Source organism: Coffea arabica, chromosome 8c (assembly GCF_036785885.1).
Source record: "Coffea arabica cultivar ET-39 chromosome 8c, Coffea Arabica ET-39 HiFi, whole genome shotgun sequence".
Lineage (NCBI taxonomy): Eukaryota > Viridiplantae > Streptophyta > Magnoliopsida > Gentianales > Rubiaceae > Coffea > Coffea arabica.
The window spans coordinates 36,356,049-36,381,107 of record NC_092325.1 but is presented as its reverse complement, the minus strand read 5'-3'; the positions used below and the strand labels follow the sequence as shown (position 1 = coordinate 36,381,107).

General features: G+C 35.5%; 1 protein-coding gene and 2 long non-coding RNA genes across 11 annotated transcripts; all 3 read right to left on the bottom strand.

Annotated features, from left to right (window-relative positions):
• Positions 1-1,228: 1,228 nt before the first annotated feature.
• LOC140013334 (uncharacterized) lies at positions 1,229-5,658 on the bottom strand. 5 transcript variants are annotated; one of them, XR_011820427.1, is made up of 5 exons: positions 4,151-4,852; positions 3,670-3,745; positions 3,208-3,239; positions 2,642-3,121; positions 1,229-2,539 (listed from the first exon to the last, which is right to left on the bottom strand). It is a non-coding gene; the product is annotated as an uncharacterized lncRNA (long non-coding RNA). The 5 variants fall into 5 exon arrangements; XR_011820425.1 differs by having other exon boundaries at positions 1,229-2,714; positions 2,805-3,121; XR_011820424.1 differs by having other exon boundaries at positions 1,229-2,385; positions 2,481-3,121; positions 4,151-4,845.
• A 686-nt stretch (positions 5,659-6,344) lies between these two features.
• On the bottom strand, positions 6,345-9,421 carry LOC113705242 (uncharacterized). Of its 4 annotated transcripts, none has more exons than XR_011820421.1 (3): positions 6,977-8,849; positions 6,765-6,889; positions 6,345-6,682 (listed from the first exon to the last, which is right to left on the bottom strand). It is a non-coding gene; the product is annotated as an uncharacterized lncRNA (long non-coding RNA). The 4 variants fall into 4 exon arrangements; XR_011820422.1 differs by having other exon boundaries at positions 7,044-8,848; XR_011820420.1 differs by having other exon boundaries at positions 6,765-9,421.
• Positions 9,422-9,948: 527 nt separating this feature from the next.
• LOC113707219 (potassium channel AKT1) lies at positions 9,949-19,036 on the bottom strand. Of its 2 annotated transcripts, XM_072062587.1 has the most exons (13): positions 18,355-19,036; positions 16,533-16,641; positions 16,276-16,436; positions 15,258-15,315; positions 14,857-15,171; positions 14,382-14,627; positions 14,121-14,219; positions 13,650-13,682; positions 13,345-13,530; positions 12,507-12,701; positions 12,333-12,408; positions 11,224-11,811; positions 9,949-10,729 (listed from the first exon to the last, which is right to left on the bottom strand). In XM_072062587.1, exons 1-13 carry the CDS (start codon positions 18,696-18,698, stop codon positions 10,452-10,454), a joined length of 2,688 nt encoding a protein of 895 aa, XP_071918688.1. In that variant the 5' UTR covers positions 18,699-19,036; the 3' UTR covers positions 9,949-10,451. The 2 variants fall into 2 exon arrangements, with proteins under 2 accessions (XP_071918688.1, XP_027085233.1); XM_027229432.2 differs by having other exon boundaries at positions 16,276-16,641; positions 18,355-19,035.
• Between the last annotated feature and the right edge of the window lie 6,023 nt (positions 19,037-25,059).

Here is a 25,059-nt window from a genome sequence, read left to right as displayed (position 1 = left end):
ACGAGAGTTTGTTTAACTTAGATCATACATTTTCCTAACATGAAACCAATCACGCTAGTCACCACTGGTGTTAATTGATTAAACAATTACGGATTCAATCAGTTAATCTAGCTGTAGATTATTAGGTTAATTCGAATATTGGGATCTTGACATTCAAATAACAAAACAATCATAAGAAGTTAAACCAGAAGACGTACTAATAAATAAAAAAAATAAATAAAAATAATTCGATCTCACAGATGTTTGGAACCGCGCTTTCAAGTTGGCCTTCGACTAGAAGTATGAAGTTAGTTCTCCACTGGTATTAATTTCATGTTGCCCAGAAAGTGCCCAGATTTTCAAGTGGAGATATCATAAATCGTATGCATTGCATTTAAGTTATTTGGTTATAAAATGATTAAGCTTTTAAATAAGCAATGCTGTAAGAAAATGCGAGTAAATAAAGCTTTGCATCTAACATGGTGTCAAGAAAAAGATCGAAAAGAAAATAATTGAGGCGAATAAAATTAAAGCTCATCAGTATGATTTTGCTTCATGTAGAGATGGGATAAAGTGTTTGGAGAAGTAAATGGGAGATTCAAAAATATTAAACAATGAGTAAACACTATTAATTTTTTCTATTATTCTGTGGAGCATTGATTAGCTGTGGTGGTTTTAAATTTACAACGAGCATTAATTTTGATGTGGTTCAATCGTTTCTATATTGTTTATCCAATTCTTTGCATGTAACATGAAAATCGGAACAACTAACGCAACAACTCTGGTCAGGAGAATGGAAGTGTGATACATGGTATGAAGTAGGTGTACATTGAGAATGAAGGGGGTTCATATTTTTGAAAAAGGATCCTCTGTGCAACAATCTATCTTCACAGTCAATAGAAACGTTCCCTAACCAAAGTTTATTGTTGGGAGAATGAAATAACTAGTTGACAAATAGAAAGGTGGAATTCTTGGCGCACTTGAGTTTCATGCCATAACAGGCCATTTATATGAAATTAATTACTGACTAATTACTGATTATGCAGAAAAAGGTAGCAGGAAAATGGTGAAAGCATGCAAATTACCCAATCCTGGCCATCTAACTTGCAAATTGTTGTGATGACAGATGTTGAATTATTTGGCAATTCAGTGTCATTAAGAATACAACACACCGTAACTGGACAAAATTAGGAAGTACATAATAGGTCCACTATACACAATATGATGCATTGAAACAAAAATTGTTCACTATCTTTACAAACAAAACCTCTTATTTAAAAAGTAAAATGTACATAATGTCTACAATAATATGTATCAAAAAATGAGGCTAATAAATAATCACTATAGATCCATGCAGGACAGACATAGAAATAATTCCAATCTTGATTCTAGGGGTGCTTGACACTTCAATCATGATAATGCAAGGGAAACGGTAAGAGTTCTTTCACTCTTCGGGCTTTGATTCATTGCTAAGCAAAACAAGCCAAACAAATCATTAAGCATTCTCTCAAATAATTTACTTAATTTGAACTCAAGCCACACAATCAAATAACAGTAAGTATAAAGATATCTGATTGGGCCTAGAACAACAAAGCCTAAAGAAGTGTCAGATGTTTTAAATGAGGTCCTTTAATCTCCATATCTTGACTAAACCTGCACATAGAACAGCAGAAACATATTCCAAGAAAAGTGAAGAAAATTCTCTTAACAAATTTAGCAAGTCAGCAAAATGTTGAACTCAAAGTCATAGCTCAGGAAATCCTCATCAATCCATTTTAGCTATGAGGGGTAAAGACAAGTTACATTAAATAGCTATCAATGATACAGTCAACCAAACACAGTAGCTCTAGTATGGTAAAAGAATATTGAAATGGTCAAATAATAGTGAATTTCCCAAAGAATAGGAAACTTAAATGACCAATGCCTATCTTAGCGCCAAGTAAACCAAGGTTCTTTCTTGAAACTCAATCTCTAGCTTTTTCTTAGCATTTTAATCATTACAGTAATGACCATAATGATTTCAGTATCAGTATTTCAACTTGCACTTTTTCGCACACCTTTCTTCTTTTCTTTTACGTCCCTCCTCATACTGCCAATGCCTCTCATTCTTTTTTCAACAAGTTTATACCTATAAATATTGAAGTTCAAGAAATGAACCTAAAAGGTTAAAGATGAAATTTACAAATTAATTACCAAGTAAAACTTACTCTTAACAACAAAAGTGTAATCAATGAAAAGAAACTAATGATTCGTTATTCAAAAGCCCATCAAAAGAAGATGACATTTTCACACTACAAAATAGTCTATCTAGATAGTCAGATAAGGAACCTGACATGCTATAGAGTTTCAAATACGGATGTGCACAATATCTACTCAACCAAGTCACCTAGTTTAAGATATTCTCACCTATCAATTAAACAGAAACTCAATTAATTAGAACTTATACTATCATTAAAACCCAAAAAAGGAAAAACAACAATAAAAGGTGAACAAACACCTACTTAAAGGCTATCTTCACCATTTGTTTATTCCTGGACCACAAATAAAGATTGCTTTCTTCCTGTAGTGGATACCGGATAAAGAAGAAAGAAGCAAGAAAAGGTCAAAGATAAAAATCTGATGGGGAAAAATTTATCCCTGAGAAATTGGAATGGCAAAGTACCTTCAGTTGTGTAGACAATCATCTCTCTCGTCTTACTCTCAAACATATACTACTTTAGAAATATTGACTTGTCCTAAAAGATGCAGAAACAGAAATTGCATGAAGACCAGGTCCCATATTCAGTGAAAAAACAAGAAAAGAACAAAAGGATTGAACTTTTAACTGAGCAAAAAATGATTCCTGAACCGGCTTAGAGGTTTCTTCGGAAAATCTTTAAACTTCTCTGCAAAAGTGAAAGTGAAAAGTCTTAACCTTGACCCTTTTGTTCCATATTAGTTAATGTTATTTATCATCCAACTTCTGATTTAACAGATGCACATGATATAATTTTGGCAGATTTCATTTTGATAGGTAAAAGGATTCACTCAAAGCTAGTATTTAAAAGAAGAATATTAAAATCTAAAAAAAAAGGCCCAAAGTACCGTGAAAAAAATAGGAGCAGGAGTTTTACCACAATTTTTTGCCATCCTCCACAAACCTCTGTCATAGAGGGAAAGAGGGAAAGGTCACAAATTGAAAAGGAAAACAAACCAGAGCAAAAAACTTGTGGGCTAAAAAGTTCTTACCACAGAGGTTGTTCTTCCTTTTCTTCCTTACTCTGTAAAAATGCAAATTGTAATATGAGAGTATAAACGAAGTAAAAAGACGGGAAAAATCACAGATGAATGTGCACCAAGAAAAGAAGCAATCAGTGTTTCTATAACAGGGGCTCTAGAATGCATAGGTGTTTTAGGAATTAAATGCTCCTAGAATGCTTTAAGAAACCACTATAACTCATACTTTCTGTCAAACGGCACCAGAAAAAATGTTTACAGAGGAAAACATTGATGTTCATGCCTATTTTTTAGCTAAAACCTAATAAATTCATCTTCCTTTCTATAAAAATAATAGTATAATCCAATAAACTAAAAGACAAAATAAAAACTTCAAGTGAATTGAGAGTAGAGACCGAAATTAAAAGGACAAAGTTTTTATCGACAAAAAATAAATAAACAAATAAATCAATAGATAAATAAAGCAGAACAGACCTTTGGAGGACAGAAAAGGATGGAATATATCCACAAGTACTTGCATTTGCATCCCACAAAAATTTTCATCTTTTTCCTGCAAAGATAATACTATAAAAATTAGGAAATTGGATAAATAAAACATAAGAGACATAAAATAAAAAAATCTTAAGATATAAAGATTAGAAGATTAGAGTTCTTATCGCTAAGAAAATAACTGAGTAATAGAGATATTAAACCAAGCTTTATTAATTATTAAGCAAATAAAGACCATTGGAAGAACAGAGAAAAGTTGAGTAAATCTACAAGTTATTTGTAGCTCATCTTATCTAAAAAGATCAGAAACAAAAGCCAGAAAATTGAAGGTCATCTGTGGCTGCTGTTGACCTTAATTTTTAGAGAAAACAATACGGAGAAAATCGGAGAGGTATGAAAGAAATGTTGGTCCGCTGGTGAGTTTGATAAGAGAAAAAAGTAAGTGATAGGGACGGAGAGTGTTTACCAAGCGCTAGTCCCAATCGTATAGAAATCAGAGGAGGAAAAAGATAAGAATTTGATGGTAGTAATCCTCGAGCCACTAACCAACCTTCAATTGATGTAATTTTCTCTGCTACTGCACGTCTTAGATTGGATCCAGTGGATAAAGAACAAACACATATAGAAAAGAGAGTTCGTGTAAATGAAAAATCGAAGGGGTAAACCAAGGGACTAAAACCCAATCAGACGAAAGAGAGAGAGGAGAACAGTAATGAACAAGGGAGAAAGAGAACCCTTCTAAATTGTGATGTATCGAGCCGGCTTCAAATTCTCTGTCCCCAAAGTAGTCTCTGTCCCCTCTATTCCTTATTTATATAACTGCCACGTGTCTCTAATCTTTTGTTAATCCAAACTCAAATAAACCATGGGTTTGTTTGCATGAAAAACAAGCTTTTAATTAGATATTATGCTAATATAATTTTTTTTTAGTCTTGATGATATAATTATTCATTTATATTGTTTATTTTTAAGCATGTGTATGAAGGTCCTACTGGTAGTAGAGATGGTTTAAACATATGGGAACCAAATAGCCAACGTATGTTGTGCTCAACGCAATTGTCACAGGTAATATTTTATTGTTTATAATTAAATTTTAGTTATTCCAAAATTCACTTGTTTACAAGAAATAGTTATTTAATCTAAAATTTATTTGAGTTTGGATTAACAAAAGATTAAAGACACGTGGCAACTGTATAAATAAGGGACAGAGGGGACAGAAACTACTTTGGGACAGAGGATTTGAAACCTTTAGAGCCATGCGCTAGTCCTATCCTCGGCAGAATACGTCAGAAAGAAAGAAAACCCTCCAATATTTCTCTAGTTGGGCACGTGATTTTGGCATAAGGAGGATGACCACATTTTAACCAATGACAGCTTGACACATCAGCAGACGACCACTCTTTTGCCAAAACTCATTCGTGCTTTTACTATACTAGGAGATTATGATCGTGCTCGCGCACGGTAGTAAATTGTAAATATGCCTAGGATCGAATGAGGAAGTTCTTTATTATGTCTAGCCGTAAAACGCATACTCAATTCCTTTTCTACAGCCTGGGGAGAAAACATTGGAGCTACGAGAGTGAGTGTTTGATACAGTGCATATTCTATTTGCAAGCATGTGTAAACCGTTGATGAAACTTCATCTATGAAGAATATCGGGCCTGTTTGGAACCTGGGTTTTTTGGGAGTTTGTCTAAAACTTTACTGTAGTGCACTGTAGAAGTTTTTGAAAAAATTTTATAGAAATTTTTGTAAGGTAAAAAGTTTTGTAGAAGTTTTTGTAGGGTGAAAAACTTTTTTTTTTCCTTTTTTTTTTCTTTCTCTTTCTCTTTCTCTTTCTTTCTTTCCTTTTTCTTTTCTTTCCTCTCTTCTTCTTCTTCCTTCCCCCTTCCCCTTCCCCATTACCTCCGCCACCCCCAGCAGTAACTCCACCAATGCCATCTCCCGCCACCCCCTTTGCCCCTTCCCCCTCTGCCCCGTCGCCCCCTCCCCTACCCCTGCAAAAGCTTCCCCGTCACCCCTCCCTCTCCCTCTGTCTCTGCCGCCACCTGAGTTTTGCACATGAGTTTTGCAGCAACAGAAATGATTTTTTTTTTCCAATGTTCTATCTCCCTCTCCTCTCCTTATCTTGCCGGCAGAATAAGCAGCAACAGCCGAGTGTAATTTTTTTTTTTTTTTTTTTGCAATTTTCCTTCTCCCCAAGCTGCGGGACGGGGAAGGTGGCGGGGAAAGGCAGAGGGAAAGAGGGGAGGGGGGAGGGAGAAAGAAAAAAAAAGAAAAAAGAAATTTTGGAAACCAACATATCGGTCAAAGGGGGAAGGGAGGGAGAGAAAAAAAAAAAAAAAAAAAAAAAAAGAGGAAGGCCGGCAAAAGTTGGCCGGAATAGTTACCGGCACCGGAAGCGGTGGTGGAGGTGGTGGCCGGTTGGGTGGGGGAGGAAAAAGAAGAAAAGTTGAAGGAAAAGTTTTTTGTGTATTATTTTGAAGTGTGTAAGTAAAAAACTTATCAAAGTTTTTTGGGTTCCTGTAGCAAAAGTTGTTAAAAAACTAGTAGCTAAAAAACTTGGCCAAAAACTTCACTTCCAAACAAGCCCATCATTTTTTAGGGATGCACAGTGTACATACGGATGAACATACAAAAATGGATAATAGAGGAATAGATGGAGTTTTCAAACCAAACGTTGGTTAGAAAAGCCAATAGAATACAACCAAGTTGCCGCATCTCCCATGGTAGAATACACATAAAAGCTATCATACCATGGGAAGTGTTTTTCTGCACCATGTCTATCATAGATTAGAACAGTGTAGGTAGTAATGGATTCAGGAACAAAGACCAAAACTTCTCGAAACTGCAGTTGGTGCTCTGCCACAAAGATGTTCCAGTTGTCAGTAAACTGCCTTCCACGCATTGTAATAGTTATTATTTTGTTTCCAGTCCTCAGAGTAATCGAAGGAGTCTTGCTACTATGGACGAACTGAGCAACAAACCTTGGGACTTTCTAGCATTGTATGGTGTTAGAGTTAAGAATGTTATGATACAAAGATGCCAAATAACTGAGTAAATCTATATATAAAACTCACAAAGTTATGCCGATTCTGTTTGTCAATGAATTGACAGAAACACATGCCTTCGGTTAAAGTTTGTACGAAATCAGGCCTCATTGATGATGACACTCGCTGCCGTATCATTTTTTGCTTCATATCACCTGGAAATTAAAGGACAATCGCATGAGGCAAAAAAAATTAAAAAATACAAATGGGCTGATACAAAACAAAAGCAGTTAACCCTCAACTTCCTAACTCAAGGGATGGATGTGAATGCAATATATTAGGTAGAGGATTTGTCCATGGCATGTATACTTGTTTTTTGTCCTCGCAAAAATGGATGACGTCGAAAATTAGGTGACCAGAATGTCGAAGCAAGAAAAAGTAGTTTTCCTTGATGATGTTGCTGCGGCAAAACTCCTGCCATCCTTCAGCGAATGACTGCCGACGAAGTTGGATAAGCCATGTTCTATACCCTTCTCTTATAGTTAGTTATCTAGCTACAACGGTGCTTGATTAGAAGGGCCTGGAATTGAATAGGCACTAACTATAGTTCATATGTAAATATAAGTTGCCTGAGAAACGATGTGAGATGGCACTTCAATTCTTGAAAATGATAAAGACCTGAGGCAGCAGGGCAAAAGCAGGAACGACAAGACCTGAAAGGAAAACACCATCCACCACACAGGAAGTAACAGGGAAGCAAGTGCAAGAAATTCTTCAAAACAGATCACAAGAACGATAGGATATTCCTCGTAAAATGTACAACATGATGAAAAACAAGCAAAGCTGTAGTTGAGGCAGCGAAGTCGACAAAGACACAGCGGCGTGCTAGCCGTTTAGTTTTTTTGTTACTCCAATGCATTTTTCCATGGAGGCTAAAAAAAACCAAACAACAAGCTACAAAGGAAGGTGAATAGTCAGCAGAAAAGATACCAAATAAAGCTGGCAAAAGGCAAAAAACCTTCCACGGACCAGACAAAAAGCAATACACAACACATATATGTCTTTACGAATGAATGACAAGACCAAGTAAACAGGCCACAACTGAAAGGAAAATAAAAGAAAAGAGACAGTAATGATGATGAATATAACTATAGCTCAGAAGAGCACGATAAAAGCGATGAGCAATAGAAAATCGGAAAGTAGCAAGCTAAACAGGGAATAAACCGCAAAACGGACGGAAAAAAGATACATACGCTCAAAAAATGGCAAAAAAAGAACAAAACAAGTACCTGACTCGAGTAATAGTAGCAACAACAACGCTGATGAGGACGACAACAAGAACAAAAACAGATAGTAGCACAAGTTAGATGAAGGCAAGAGCAACAGACAATGGAAGAAGCTAACACACGCCGGCAAGAGAAGAAGACAAAGAAGATGGCGCAGAGGCAAAAAATAAGGCCAGAGGCTATATAAGAACGAAAAAACGAAGCCATGCATCCTCGTTTCACGGAATGGCAGAAAGAGAATCTACGAAAAGCGGAAAGACGGAAAGAGATTCTACGAAAAGTGAAGAAGAGAATGCACGAGAAGCTGGCAAGAGAAGTCTTGGAAATGAAAGGAATTATTATGTTGCAGGCAGAGCAAACCTCCACTACTAAAACAGAGCATGCCAGCATAATTAAACTCTTAATAATAACAATGCAGCCGCCTCTCCGTAGCTGGAGCTCAGACGAGAGATTAGCGACTGCCCTTCCCAATATATGCTCTTTATGATAAGCACTCCGGCGTTGACACACTGGCAATAAAAGCGGAAAGAGTAATCATCCCTCCTTAGTCCCAAAGCAGGGGGGAAAAATGGGGAGGTTGGGTGGGGAAAAAAAAGGAAACAAAACAAAACATAACTCATTCTCGCACGTGAAACTCACATGGAGGACGACCACACTCTCAAACCATCTTCCCAGTTTATACTACATTTCTAATGGGTAGATTAATGGAGAACAAGCCACCTAAAAATCTGTTTGAAGCTTCCCAATTGTTTCTCTCAAATCCGTGCAAAGGAAAGAAAAGACAAGAATTGTCTGCTACTTTTTCGTCTCTAGCCAAAGCTTGAGAAGCTGATGTCTCCGAATTTTCACCTTTTTGACTTCTAATTGATTGGTATCCTAATACCAATCAACTTCCTAAAAGACAAAAGATTCCTATTACAACTCAATTTCGTCAAGTTTTCCTTTCTCTTGAGAATGACCTCACGGAATAAGGAAAATCCTGACAGCTAACAAATTAGGAAGTTGACTCGGATTGGGAGACTGCCAAATTTCAATCCCGACTTTCCAGCATTGAATATAGGTCCCGAACATACCACCATCAAATTAACTGGAAAATTGTCACTTTTAATCACGTTTTGCTCATTTTCCTACAATTAGCACCATTAACCAAATATAAGTAGAATTTGACAATTAAAACAATATTTGGCTAAAATCAAAAGAAGAATAATTATAATTTTAGCAACAAATTATGACCTATCAATGAGATATATATATTTTTTTATTTGACACGATAGACCTACACTACTTTATACTAAGAGAAGGAGGGACCTAAAAAAATCCAAGAATAACCTGGAGTGAACTGAATCACTCCCGACCCAAACGGATGTCTACACATCCGCTGACAACATTTCCATGAAAAATTTTGCTTAATTCGTTGTGCGTGCTTCTTTGGCCATGATTAACATGGACTATCTCACATAACTTGTGAGTTTCACAAATGAAGTTTACATGAGCGTTCGTCCTTTTGTTTGAGATACTGTCCATATAGACTTGCTGTGTATTGTGTAGTAGAATTTTATGTAAAACATAGTCCGTTAAATCAGACTTGCACTATGGAAGGATAACCCGCATCGTTGGGATTTGCAATATACAGGCACCTTGGATTTGGAATAACAAGAAATAGGTGGCTGCTATTATCTTAGTATATGAACTAGTAAATGGCATTTGAATCGTGTTGGTGAATCCATATAAATATTCTGGCTTCTGTTGCATGAACTTAGGTTTGCAATGCAAATTGGAGATGATGAAGTGCATAAGATTGGAATATCAAAATATCATGGTTTATCAAAATACTGGCCCCCCTTTCATCAATCACTTCCAAATTCTATTGAGATGTCTTTCTAGAACATGAAAAGGCAAAATCAGAAGAAAAAAGAAGACTGAAAATCTGTCATGTTATACAATTGCCTTTTGTGTCTAATCTATGCTGTTGTTTCACAACACGAGTATTCTGTAATAATATGCATTGCTTTCATTTTGTTCCAACAATAGGACTTCATATAGACTGCAGCTTCTGTATAAAACATAAGGCATTCAACATCATGGCTGGTACAAGAAAAGTTTATGAAGACAAATATATAGAGAAAATTATAATTGTAATGCCTTCTCTCTTTTATCGAACTGTTAATCATCTCTTCCACCCTGAAGATCTGATAAATAACTCAACTACCAGCCTGCAACTATCTCTTACCTCTGCATTCTCCGAAGGCCAAGCATACAAATGATTAAACCATAGCTCTTGGCCATCATCAGCAGGCACAAATGCCTCGCTTGCGCCATATCAAATATCCTGCCTGACTAGGTGGTGGCCAAGGAGGGGATGCCATGCAAAAGAACCGAAGCTCTATATTCATCTAACAAAATTGTGTTACGTGGGATTTTGAACTAATCCATGAAATATGTGGCATGTGGGTAGGATAACAATGTGTTTCGGCTCTTTTTAACTCCATTTTCATGAGCTTCTTGACCTGTCAATTTCATCACCAGCCAGAATAAGATGATCACCATCTCTCACTACAGCGATATCTTCAACTAGAGCCCCATCTTTAGTAAAAACCCTGGTTGGACAGAACCCAAATTTCTTTGCACCAATATCAAGTAGCTCTTGGATTGATTCTGGCAAGAGAACAAGCCTGCAAATATCACAGCCCCTTTCCCGGCAACTAATAGTCACTCTAGCATGATTAAGTGTATTTACATTAATTGGAGATGCAGCAATACTCTTTCCTCCTGCATAAATATTTAAAAGAAATAATCATGCTCAACTTGTGGCAGAAATAAGATTAATATGTTCGCATATTCTGTCTTCCAAGCATGCAAAAAGGCATCACATTTTCTAGAATATCACAATTGCCTCTTCAGTAGTAAAGATAAGATTCCTAAGCATTTCTTCTCAAGAACAACATAGTCATTTGTCACGTGTTCTTCTTCTTAACTCAAGGAAGCTAATAAAATTCTCAACCAATAGACAATTTTGATCATAACTGATGAATAATTTATCTGTTTGGATAGTTATGATAGGTCCACAGTTTCCCTCATAATCCTTTTGCATTTGAATATACTGGATGTTTAGTTCATAACAAGATTTTCACCTGAACATGATCAAACATGTTCTTGTTTGGCTACCCTAATCCATAACTTCTCATACCCAACATCCACAAAAAGAGTTGAACAATATATTCTAAATATGAAAGGAAAAGCAAATAATTACCTAAAAAGCTCACCTTCATTAGGTCTATTTGCAGCTGACATGATCCCAAACAAGGAATTGCGGAAATTACTTGCCCTTCGTTTCAAACGGTTTCTGGATGTATCAGCCTCTGTAACACTCACTGCAACTTCTGGGGTTAAAGGAGGCAGGGTAGGCTCACTCTGGTATTTTTTGAGGTAAGATACAGCTTGCATCTGAGGGGAAGATGCAACAGGTTGTCTAGTAGATTTTTTCTGATTCTGCAATAAAAGTTTTATCCCTTCGTTTGCCTGATAATCAGCTAAAGCTCTTGGCGTCCAACCATGCACATCTGGTTTGTCAACATCAGCTCCTTGCTCTATCAGGAACTTAACCATTTCAGCATTGTCTTCAGAAATAGCTGTATGTAGCGCTGTAGTGCCTAAACTGTTAAGCAGTGTGACATCTCCACCGTACTTAATTATGTCTTTAAGCAACTCTAAGTTGTTTTGCTCAACAGCGAAGCATGCGAAACCACCCACATCACCAGAAGATATATTTGCACCATTGTCTATTAACAACTTAATAACAGCTTCATGCTTATTCAATATCGCATCCCACAAGGGAACATTCCCATCAGAATCTGCAGCAATACAATTGTTGATTTCATTAGAAGGTATGGACTACAAACACAAAACCTGTACTATTATAGGTAAAAGGTGTTACAAGATGTACAGATGTCTGCGGGACCTGTCTAGATGTTCAGAACTTAATAGCTAACCCTGAGTTAATGACAACCCCTACAATTGGGTTGTCAACTTAGAACAACCTCTTAGGATTAGCTGCTTGGTTTTTGCAGCCCCTTTCTCTTATTTCTAAATTAAGAACATCATATGGGATTAAATAAATTCGTTTCAGAAGATCCAAGAACATGATGCCAACACTTCTTGTTCACTCAGCTAATCAATGAAGAAAGAAGATAGAACTTAGAAGTACTTCAAAATGAGCACCACAGGATGTTGAACAGGAAAAACTTACCACTGAAGAACAATATAAAAACTAGTAATATGATGAGCTTAACATGTAAAAATGGGAATCTGACAAGTGCCTGTTATACTGCACCATGATTTGCAGGTCAGAAGATTTCAAGTTTAGAAGCAGTACCTTTTCTATTCGGATCTGCTCCATAATCTAGAAGTAGCAGCACGCATTCAAGACTCCCTTTTGATGCTCCAATATGCTGTATCAGAAAATGAAATTATCTGAACCAAAATGTCACACTTTTATTATGTTGAGGTTGTAGACATACCTATGGAACAAAGTAAAGAAACTACAAACCAGTGCTGTACGTCCACTGCTGTCCAATTCATTTGGATCTGTACCACGTCTCAGCAATTGATGCAAGAGTAAATCATCTCCTCTTGCTGCTGCAAAACATAAACTAAGAGGCACTTCCATGCGCCCTTGCGCAAGCATGTGTTCTGTTTCTGCCAAAATTGAATCTGTAAAAGGGTCCATTTGATCTTTCAAATGCTGCACGAGAAAAGAAAAAAAAGAAATAAATTGACTGTTTTCCTCGCAGGCATAAAAGAAATGCTCACAATATCAGATTAGAGTGTATGAAGCCCTCATACTCTTCTCGCAATATCAGATTAGAGTGTATGAAGCCCTCAACTCATACTCCTCATATTCCACCAATGGGACATGAAGAATGGTTGATAAGTAGCCTTGCCTAACCATCTGGCTACTCCAGCAAAAAAAAATGGAAGAACGCCACAAGCTCCTTGTTTCCTTATCAATTCTTTTCATATTTTATGTGATGCAGAGCTCAGAAACAATAAAAGAGTCATTACCTTTTGCGAGAAATTTATGTTGACTTATTTGAGTTCCTAAGAAAATATACAAATATTCTAAAGCAATAGACAGAAGGCCCTGGGTGCATGCTAGAAACTCTTAAGCAATACCATGCAGATGCTTACACAAAACTCATTTCAATCAGTTCACACATGGATAAAACTACATTCTCCAATTGTCTCAGATGCGAAATTATTGCAAGCAAAACTACTATATAAAACCTGAAAATTTGAACTGCAAACTAGATCCCTCAAAAGTGAGACCATTCCACATTTTAACCATAGGAATAGAGAATTGGTAATAAAAGTATATCCTGTCTCACCTGAAGAAGATTGTTCATAATTATGGTCCCATCCCCAACACTTGCTTGGACAATGTTCAAAAAATCAGTGCGATTCAACCTCAATAGTTGGCTCAAACGTTTTGTTCGAACAGTGAAAACTTGTGGCCTATAGCAAAGAACACCTATTTCACCACAAACATCCCCTGTTTTCAACTGCCCAACCACCTGCGATCATTTATAACAGACAGCACTCCTTTACTTGTCTAATATAGGGCAGTTATTCTTGCATAGACGTATAAGATATGACTGGGACATTAATTGCGATATTATGTCACACATGTTACCTGTTCTATTCCGTTTCTGAGCACGATAAGTTCCTGTCACCAAGAACTCAATGTCAAGCTATAATTCACCATTAGTAATGAACATCAGTCTTTAAAATTGTAAAGAAACCAAAGATTATATTTAAAAGTAAAACATGGACTCTTTATGCTATTTAGGGATAAAAAATAGGAGGAAGATTGTTGGTCATCATTCTTTTAACAGCCTATGCTTGTTTCTCAATCTGAGTAGCATGATGTTGTTAAACTTCATAAAACTAAAACAATTAATTTCCTAAAAACCAATAGGACTCTGCCTTGAAGCTACTGATTAATGTTACCCTTTTAGTCTGCTTAATTCAAAAAGTAAGAAAAACGGAACCAGACATGATGTACCAATAAAATCAGCAATTAGTTGCTCTCCTATTTCTCTACACTATGTTTATGTGATTTCATATTGTGCTGGCCTCAGACAGGAGGAAAAGTGCTTCTTACAACTGCTCCAGTCACTAGAATGTATAAGTCTGTTGGAGCTTCATTTTGCAAAATCACATCTTCCCTGGGTGCAAAATACTCAGCTTTCATCTCAGAAACCTAGCAAGTCAAACATCGAAAAGGATGGTAAGTCATCTAAATCTAAGCCTTCCCATCACTTGACAGACAAATTTGGAAGCACACCTCTTTGGGCATGCGCCTGGGATAAAAGGCGTCAACCTTAAACATAGAAGAGAAGAATAAGGAAGTTCTAGCAATTACCAGTTGAAAAAGCAGGTCATTTGATACTCCGTGAAACAAGTAGACCTTATCAACAAGTGAATAAAACAAATAATGTGAGATACTTGAACGAATTGCTTTTGGAAGTACATCAAGAGTTTCTTGTTGCTGAAGGCCTTCAGAGTCTGTTCTGTATCTCAAGCACAGATGGGCAAGCATCTGATCCTGAAGGCGAGGAGGCAGCTGGTTCCTTTGAGCAAAACTTGATGCAGCTTGAATAGTATCTCTCTGTGAGCCATAGAAAACATAAAAAGAAAGGGTGATTGAGCTTCTAAATATTTCATTAAATGTTAAAGCTAGAAACCATGATATGTAGTTTACATCATTCCTTTTGTGAGGATCCTTATGTGCCATATACTATTGAATGACTGGCAAATATTGAATGCATTTTTGACGTATAAAACAACATGGAGATAATTCACTTTTCCACTTCAGAAACGATAGAGGATTTACTTACAAATTTCCTAGTTCTACCAGTTCCATGAACAACCAAGTTGGTCATATTTCCAATAAGATATGCTGTGAGACCAAGGTTGAATAGCATATAGAAAATGTCAAATAGCTTCTCCCGTGAGTTAACTGCATGTAAATCACCATAACCAGTAGTTGTTAGGGTGGTGATCGACCAATACATTGAAGTTATATAGTGAACCCACAAACTCTGCTCATCAAAATTTTCCATGAGACCGATCCATGTGTTTTTGGGATCATGGTAGTGAGCAGCTAAAAGAAAGTAGAAGCAACCAGCGCAGTGAACTGCAAAAAGAGTCACCTACAGACAAATCAGGAGATACATAAAGTAAATCATATGTCTTGTATGCAGTATGGGAACGAATACTTGTTTCTTATGGTACTTACACAGATAAGCTTTGCACATCGAACCCAAAAGTAACTAAAATTCCTATCCTTCTCCAACCTGCAATACCAAAAAGCGTATGTGGACTATTGTGACACAGTGAGAAAAATGGATTGTCCTGGACAGTGTAAAAATGCTGCTCAAGCTTCAAATGAAGTCAAATATAACTTTGTTTTGTAGCAGGCAAATTTCTCAAGTTCAATTTGTATCTCCATCCAGAGTTACATTGACACATTTGCTCCTGTCAAATCCATATGGGAAGATAATAATGTTATAAAAGATAACTCTTTCTAGCAATTAGAAGGATAACAGTCCAAATGGTGACTCTACCTTAGCAAGAAATCACCATGGCTTACCCCAAATAGTTTTAAGTTTCAATTAAGTTGGCTCATGACAATTGCTGAGATGTTCTCCAACAAGCACCTTTTCATGACAAAACAGCTATCTCATGTTGAACCCATTGAGTAGTTAACTAGCCAAAGACCTTATCAACAAGATGATTGTCTCTGACATAAAGCCCCTACTCTGATATCCTCAGCTATCCCAAAGATTTAATGTACTTAGACAATGTATGTGCAGGATGAAGTTTTCATTCAGCAAGTTCAACACAGAATACAGAGGTATTAAGAAAAATATCTGTGGTAGCTTCTAATGAAGAAACAGTAGATCATAAGATAATTGGATGTCAAAATCCCAAGCTTGCTGGAGACAAGATACTTGGTAGTCACTACTACACCTGCATCCTCAAATTTCATCCTGGAGTTTGACAAAAATATAAGTCACTGGTTTCTGTGTGCCTGCTTCATCTTAGTATTAGCCTATTGTATCCAACATTTCACAAAACAACATCATCTTTCTCTCACATACAAATAGTGGAGAATCATGATGTGAGACAAGAAGAAGAAAAACATCCTAAATCTTTACACCCACGGAGAAGAAACAAAAATTTCTCAAAAAAAAAAAAAATCTTAGCAAGATAAGAAATATAGTAAGTATATGGAAATGGATCAAAGAGATTACCTTGCAAACATTTTACTGACCCTACGAAGACGCCAGAGCCGAAGCATATTGAAGTAGCCATATTGTTTCAGAGGTTTAGGTAAAACCTTCCTTGCTAATTCAGAAGGGATCGTGGATATCACATCAAAAAGCAACCATGTTCTTGTATACCTCCATGCTATCTGCTTTGGGTTGTCCACAAGAAGATATGTTGCCTTATCAAGGTATGCCACAAAAAATGTTAAAATGATATCAATAGCAAAAAATCCATTAACAACATTGTCTGTAATTGAGAGAGCTATTGAGGGTTCATCTAGGAATCCAAACTCAAATGGAGAGACCCATGCTGTATAGAAGACCAAGAATACCAGAAATGTGTCCCAAACTCTGCAAATTTAAGGTCAGCAGAGGTAACATTAACACGTGGAAGGGGATTATATAAAGAAATAATGAGACATTCTCCAAATATCATCAACCTTATACCAAATGAATATGCACAATAAAAAAGGTTTTTATTGCACAATCAATATAACCTAAAAAAGGTTTTTAAACATTTATGGTACTTAACATATCATCATGTAGAGATTGTAGAAGGTTTTGCTTTTGACCAAGGATATTGCAGATAAGATAGTTCACAAGTTAATCTTAACTGTTGGCAAATCTTCTCCCAAGTACCATTAAAGTGCATTACTTTTGTTAAACCCCTTAACATTAGATGTTAGCTACTGACTGAACAGGATAAATTTCCCACTTTTATGTATGGAAGGGGTAAAAAAATAGAAAAGCTGCTACAGAATGGTAATTGGTAATAATAAAGCCAAGAAGACTCGCAAGAAAAGTAAGGGTCATATTAGCAACAGTTAAGGTCCACCAAAATCATGACATAAACAGATCAAATCAGCTAAGTTGAAAACAAACAAAAGTTTGTATCTTTGCTTTAAAGGACTTTTTCTGTTGTATAAGGAGTAAAAATATCAATCACATAGAGAGTAAAAACATCAATCACAGCCTTAGTCTAATGACATTCACAACCACCTTGTCCTAAAATTGCATCCCAAACTAAGATCACTCTTAGTAGCAGGGTTCTCTCCAGGGTAGTTTATCCCACATCGGGGTTGGGGGTTGGGTTAGTTGGGTAGATAAGTCCCTAGGAGGCCCTCAAGAGTTGCCGGCTTTTGAGGGTTCTTCTGGGATTAGGTTTATCAAATTCAACAAAAGTCAATTTGCAATTGTTGATAAAAGACAAACTGCTTTCCGGGGAATTTGGGGGTTATTACACTCTTAGTAGCAGGGTTCTCTCCAGGGTAGTTTATCCCACATCGGGGTTGGGGGTTGGGTTAGTTGGGTAGATAAGTCCCTAGGAGGCCCTCAAGAGTTGCCGGCTTTTGAGGGTTCTTCTGGGATTAGGTTTATCAAATTCAACAAAAGTCAATTTGCAATTGTTGATAAAAAACTAAGATCACTGTAAGATTGTCTTTCCTACTTTCTTCTTTAGATGATGGGGCCATCTTGACAGAGTTGGAGGGTGCTCAAACAGTTACCAGGCTTATTACATAGACACCAACCCCCCCCCCCCCACCACAACAAAAAAAAAAAAAAAAAAAAAAGAAGCAAACAAAAAACCAAAAAAATCCAAGATATTTATTAAATTAATATATTATGTACATAATCTAACAGATGATCAAAAACAAGCCAGCATTCATACAGTATACCTCTCAAATTCTGGGAAACAGAAGACACTTTTATTGCAAAGGAAGCAGAATCAGAAAATTGTCGAGGTTGAAAATTTGAAAATATAGAAATTGTTTATACAGAGAGTCTTTTAAATCTGCTAAGATATAATCTTTCAGATTACTACTTGCAGTTTCAACTTTCATGCAGGTTCTACGACATAAAATAGTAAAAACAGCACATGCAAGAACAAGCAAAAAACAAAAATTTTTAACACGCCTAAATGTAATACATGCAGGCAATACCGAACCATTAACCATTCCTTTTAGCCCCAAAAAAGTAAAATTGAAAAACAACAATAATAACAAAAGAAGAAAAAACGCAAAAGGGAAGAAAGATTTGAAATTGGAAGAATTAAGAATTAAGTACCTGTAACGGGGATCAAAAGGGGAGATGATGCAACGACGAAGCTTGGGCCTTTTGTTGCTATGGGCACCAAGAGATGGAAGAATACCGCTGGAAATGCTGTGATGGGAACTTCTATCATCCCTTGAAATTCTTTCAATCTCATTCTCTACAAACGAGGCTCCTCCTCCTTCTCCACACAGCTTCCCACTGAAAAAAGATACCCTCTTCTGTCCTTTTTCCTTCATCATCTTTCTTTCTTTCTTCAAGAAAAATCCTTCTTCTTCCCCCTCTTCAAAATCCCATTTTGCCTGATTTTTCCTTCCTTTCTTATTCCAGCTTTTTCTACTTGGCGTTCTGAGACACATGAAAATGCCCCTCCCCTCTTTTTGTTCCTCTCAATCCATTTTTGTTGACGGATACAAATAGTCTTACGTTTGAATTGTGTCTAGATTTGTTTGTCTCCGAGGTTGTAGTTGTTTATTTGTCTCTAGATCTCTCCTTTTTCCTTGATATTCTTGGGCTCATGCTTGTGCAGAGTTGTGCTCATCTTTTCCATATCATGGAGTTAATTTATGGGTCCCCGTGAGTCCCACGGTAGCTCGAGCGGTCCGCTCCCCTCTTTAGGATATGACGGCCTTCCTGACAATCAGAATTCGAGTTCCGCTATTAACGCGTTCGGGGGATGGAACCTCTCTACCTGGATCGGAGTGAGATTAGTCGGACCCCGTGAGAATTGATCCATATACCCATTCCGTCAGAAACAAAAAAAAAAAAGAGTTAATTTATGGTATTTCATGTGGACTCTTAGAACATTTGGAAAGACAAGAATGACCTTGGTTCTTCTCTTTATTTACTTTTAAATTAACCTTTATTTCCCCATTTGGAATCCTCGGTGACATGTTTTTCTATATCAATCCAATGCCACCTATGATATTGCACCAAGTGACACTGAATATTATAGGTGACATTGAATTGACATAGAAAATATGTCACCGAGAATTTCAAATGTTATTCCCCATAGAAATTTTGGATTGTTTGGAGAAAAAAATTATTTGGATTAAATTATAAATATATTTTTTGACCATTTTTTATTTAAAATATAATATTTCTTTTTTGACCCTCCCACCTCCAGCTCTCAAACCCCCAATCAAGAGGGGAAACTGTAAAAGCTTTCTCTGACCACTGAGCTGACCCTATGATTAATATACATCATGCCCCAAATAAAAAATGTCACATTTTTGTAATCAATAATTTTTTCAAATGATGGGTATCCAAGTTTAGCTTAAAAAAAGCAAAAGAAAAATAAATCCTAAATCGCACTCGCCCATCGTAAACTCTTTGATAATTTGCACCATTAATATCAATGCCTTGTACTTTTATAAATTCTTGTATCAATGGTAAAAAATAATAATAATGCATTGGAGGTGTGAATTTACAATGGAAAAGTGTGGACAAAAAGAAAAAGAAAAATAAAAAATCCTTGCATTGGCTTGTGAAAAATAAATGAATAAATAGGATGCGTCATTTTGTTCTCCAGATACTTCTTTTGTTATTTGGGAGAAAGGTTTGTTGGATTTTATAGCGAAATTTTTCATGTTCGAATGAGAGTATAAGGAAGAAAAAAGTCTTTTATTACGATAGCTGTTGTTTATCAATATTCTTTTTTCAGGGTAGTTGTTTTTTTCTATTAAAATCTTGCCAACACCATCTTTACCCCTAAGTCTAAGGTGCATTTGATTAAACTAAAATCTGAAATCTGAATTCATTAAATTATTGAATTGTTCAGTACTAAATTTAATACATATGAGTGCATATCACATTCAGTGATAAGTAAATAACTTATCACTTAATTTTGAGAACAAGTTTTGTTTAGAAAATTCAGTGTCACTTAATTAATTCAGATGTTCAATTTTTGGTTATTAAACGGTTCGGATATGTTAAAATCTGAATCTATTAAGTTTAAATGCTAAATTGGATTATTAAACAAAGCCTTCAAGATGGACAAAAAGGGATCACCTATAGATTATACATATGGGACAAATAAATTAATAGATTAAAACATGCACTTAAAATTAATTATTAACCCAATCCTTCTTATTTCTATTCGTAAAAAAATCGTGGTCATATTAGTAGAAGAAATAATTAAACAGTAAAAGTAATGGAGGCCAAATTACTCAAAGGATTAGCTTACTGAATTCCTTTGAACGTGAAACCACGTTACCAAAATTATCGTTTCGAAAAAAAAAAAAGAAACCACATTACCATATTTGGTCATGAACTAAGCCTAACATATTAAATAATAATGTTAAGCAGGTAAATTATCTCCTACCAACAAGTCAAGAACTTAAAAGTTACAGAAAAAAAAAAAACAAGACATTGTTCAACTGTATGGTCGCCATTTAAAAAGAGCATTAATGTTTTCCTTCCCAAGAGCTAGTAGATCATTCGTATTAATTTGTTTGGGCCTATCTAATGGTGCCAATTGAGCAATTATTGAATTCATTAGAAAAAGTATACAAATGCAAATAAGTACAATAATTGTTAGGATTAATCTTTCCTATAGTGACATTGTCAGATTTGCATGAATGATAACTATGTAAAATTTAAATATTAAAGTTCAATTTTGCAATGTGTCATGGATCTAACAGTGATAGTTAGTGTATATAAGATTTACTTTTATTAGAATTAATCTTTGTTACATTAACAATATACATATATATTATCAATTTTGAATAAATGATATATATATATTGTCAATTTTGAATAAATAATAATTATGTAAAATTTGAATTTTGAATATATCATACTTCTAATGTGATAATATATATACTATTAATATGTACTTATAAGATTTACTCTATTATCAGCAAGTGCATAATAAGTTGGGTGTGTGATTATTAGACATATTAATGAATGTCCATTAAACACCCGCTCGAAAAAGCTCAATTTGTTTCCGTGAGTCCCGTGACCTGTAGAAGATATTAATGCCTTGTCAAAGTGCACGAGAAAACGAGAACGTAAATTTAGCAATCAATCGGCCTAAGCTGCAATCTTCCTAGCATAGTCAGTCAGATTCGAGCAACCCAATAATAAATGCCTAGAAAGCTTCAAATTCCTATTCACGAAGATACTTTTCAGGTGACATATCCAAGTGCATGTGAAATTAAGTCGAAACGATCAGAAACTTTCCATCTCTAGCAGTGAAGGCAGCGGTATCAACAATTAGGCGGTTTTTCTTCGACACATTGACTGCACCTAACATATTTATTATTCCCTCCGTCCAATTTTTCTTGTTCGTTCATCCCAAATTGCAGGCATTTTTCAATTGAAAAATATACTATGTGTTTGAATTATAAATTATTTAAGATATTTTTATTGTAGTACTTTTTGTGATGATGTGATGTATGTGAGATAAAAAATTAATTGAGAAGATAAAAAGGTGTATTGAAAATTGTAATGGTGATATAAGTAAATATATTTGGACAAATAATCTCCTGTCCAAACACACTTTTTTTTAATTTCTCTAAAATACTCTTATTCAATATAGGTTGTTATTAGTATAAACTACCTTATTTAATATAGATTGCTAACCTACCCCATTTAATACATTTAGATTTAATGTGAAATAATGTAAAATAAGGATTGATTCTTTCTTGATCATCAATTCAAGTTCTCATGAGCCATCAATTCAAGTTTCCATGAATAATTAATATAAAGTTGTACTCTATTTAATGTAAGGGTATTTTAGGAAAATAGCAACCTAAATTTGTTTTTCCAACAAAATTAACTACTTTTTCTTAAACTGTGTGAAAGAAAAATTAGAACTATCAAAATGGGACAGAGGAAGTATCTAGCTCCAGCGGTTAATCTGACTGGTTTCGTAGTTCAGTAATTACCAGCAGGTCCCGTAATTGACTTCCGTGTGCTATCTCACTTTATATTCTTGGGATAAGACTCTATACAATTTTAAGAAATTAATCTAATCGAAAGGTTGGGATACCCTTAAATGAATTATATATATATATTTATTTATGTATTATCTTCAAGTAGTTGCATCATTGGAGCATAAATTCTGATCTAATTTTGAGGAGGATCCCTCAACTGTGGGGAAATCCCATCACATGGTCAGAGAGAGCGTATGATTTTTTTCATTGGTCTTTGAATCAAAATGAAAGAGTTGCTTAGGGAGCCTTGCTCTAGCAAAAAATTGTGCATACTACTAATTAATAACAAATAAGGTTTTAGGTTGTTTAATAAGGTTCTTTTTTACAACAACAAAAAAAAAAAAAAAAATTCTTCCATCCCTTACCATTAGGGATGGTAACGGGGTAGGGTTGGGGTGGGGGATCCCTACCCCGACCCTCAACCCCAGCCTCGTTGCCAAACATCTCTCCTCACTTCTATTCCCGCGCCCCGCCTTGCTCCGCTCTCCTCACGGGTTTCTCTAGGTGATAATCTAATCACAAGAGTAGTTGGAACTCCTCAGCCAATTTGATACATTCTTCAACACACTAAGAGATACAAAGCAAACAGCTACTTTAGTACAGAACTAAAACACGCCAAAGAGGAAAAAAAACACTAAACATGATTAATAGAGATAAAGTATCATTGAAAATCTAGACACATTTCAAGATCAATGACGCCACATTAATTAGCTTTGGAGTGAGGCAAAATGATTTATTTGATAGCATATATTCTCACAATAGAGTTGATGTCATTTTATAACTACCACCGACAAAAATTCAAACAGATTATAGAGTATAACAACATAACATTGATGACTTTATAATTGATAAACCAACTAAATTCTAAAATAGATTCAAACAGATTATGTATATATATTATTTATTGGGTCTATCTAACAGAAACTGAATGGCCACTAGTTAAAATATACTTTAGACGTTAGATTTTTGGAAAGATAAGATTAATTAGGGAAAGTATATAAATGCAAGAAAATGTAATAATTGTTAATGTGTGTATATACATGATAGATTCGGTGGAATTTAGGTGTGTTAATTTTTTTTTTCTAATTTAAATGTGTTAATCAATGCCTATTGTGTATCCATTAGAAAAACTCTAATTTATTTATATTACTTAATTTAAACGGAGTACGAGGCGAGTGATTGGGCAGAGGCATTCTCCACCGTCTCCGTCCAATTCCTGCCCTTGCCCCGACCTCATTATTTTTCGCGAGTGAGCGCTTGCCTCTATTACTATCCCTATTTTTCACACACCTTTCATCTCCGCTGTCAGATCTAATATTTGAATCTTACGCCTAATCGTCGAAAAAACACTTAATTCTAAAAGCCCTACCTCGATCAATAGACCAACCTAGTGGATGATAAATTTCTTTTTTGTTACTATGATCTTCTCAATAGTAATTTTTTGGAGCTCTCTTCAGTGCGAAATCTGTACTTCAGTGATTATATTCACATCAATTTGCTTTAGTCAGGCGAGTTCAAATCTATTTGCTTTACCTCTGTGATGATTCTTAGCACTATATGCAAGATAACCTTTGATTCGAAGGTGTGAGTTACGAGATGATTCCGTTGATTACTCCTCGATTGGCTCCTATGATTTTTCTGTCATCTGGTTCTCCGGCGATGAAGACCTAAAGGTCCTGCATGCATTAAAGGCTAATGACATGACTCAAGGACCCATTTGGTTCAAATTCGAGCCATCTGGTTCTCTTGCGGTGAAGAGGTAAAAGGTGATGCGTTAAAGACTAATGACATGGCTCAGAGCCATTTGGTTAACTTCCACTATTAGTAACATTATAGATATAAAATTTGGGAAATAGCAATGGCCACAAGAGTATTTGGTTACTTTATAGCAATGGCTTTTAGTATTATAAAGATAATAGAAAAGTGAAACTCTAATCTTTATTATTTAATTATGAAACTCGTAGAACAGATTTGTGAAACTCATTGAATGATTCCTATTGATCTTAAACAAATACTATTATTTATAATTGTGATTGCAATTAAATTCATTCCTTAACCCGAAACTCACTTACCAAACACCTCCCAAGTTTATCTGAATTTGGAAATAAGACTTTGATTGAGTGATAGAAAAGTACGCAAAATTAAAGAGTAATGCGGACAAAAGTTTGAGTGTGCCAAAATTAGTTCCCCAAGTATTCAATAGTTTGTATCCATCACGTCCTTGCTACATTTGGCCTCACAATAATACGTATAAAAAGAATTACATCAGTGATTATCAGAGAATGAGCTAGGAGAGATCGGAAATTCAAGATTTACCTAATACTCTCTCCGTTCCATTAAAAGTGTCATACTTTTTATTTTCGGATGTCCCAAAATATTTGTCATGTTGGAAAAGTCAAAATATCTTTTAATCTCTTTTTACAATATAACCATTCTTTCTATTCATATGTACGTTACCATTTAAATTTAAATTTTAAATTTGTGGGGGTAAAATTGAAAAAAGAAACACAAACTGTTGGATCTTTAATCCAACGTTGGACTTATATGTGAATAATCATGGGTTGCAAACTGTCAAATAAGGTTAAATCCAATTAAAGTGATCAAATATGGTTTGGGCTTAATGTATCTAATAGGGTGTGGGCTTTAATGTGTAGAGACTTAAGGGTATTTTCTATTTCTATGATGGGCTGAAATAGGGATCCAAAGGGTAACAGGATTGTTATCTATAAATAGGGTGATGGTCCTCAGGTCACAGATATTCTATTTGTTGTGTTTTCTAGTA

Coding starts and splice junctions, on each gene's coding strand:
- LOC113707219 (XM_027229432.2), bottom strand. CDS start 18,698: ATGTGTCTCAGAACGCCAAGTAGAAAAAGCTGGAATAAGAAAGGAAGG. Junction 14,628..14,856: donor CTGGTAGAACTAGGAAATTT/GTAAGTAAATCC, acceptor TATGGCTCACAG/AGAGATACTATTCAAGCTGC. Junction 12,702..13,344: donor TTATGAACAATCTTCTTCAG/GTGAGACAGGAT, acceptor TTTCTCGTGCAG/CATTTGAAAGATCAAATGGA.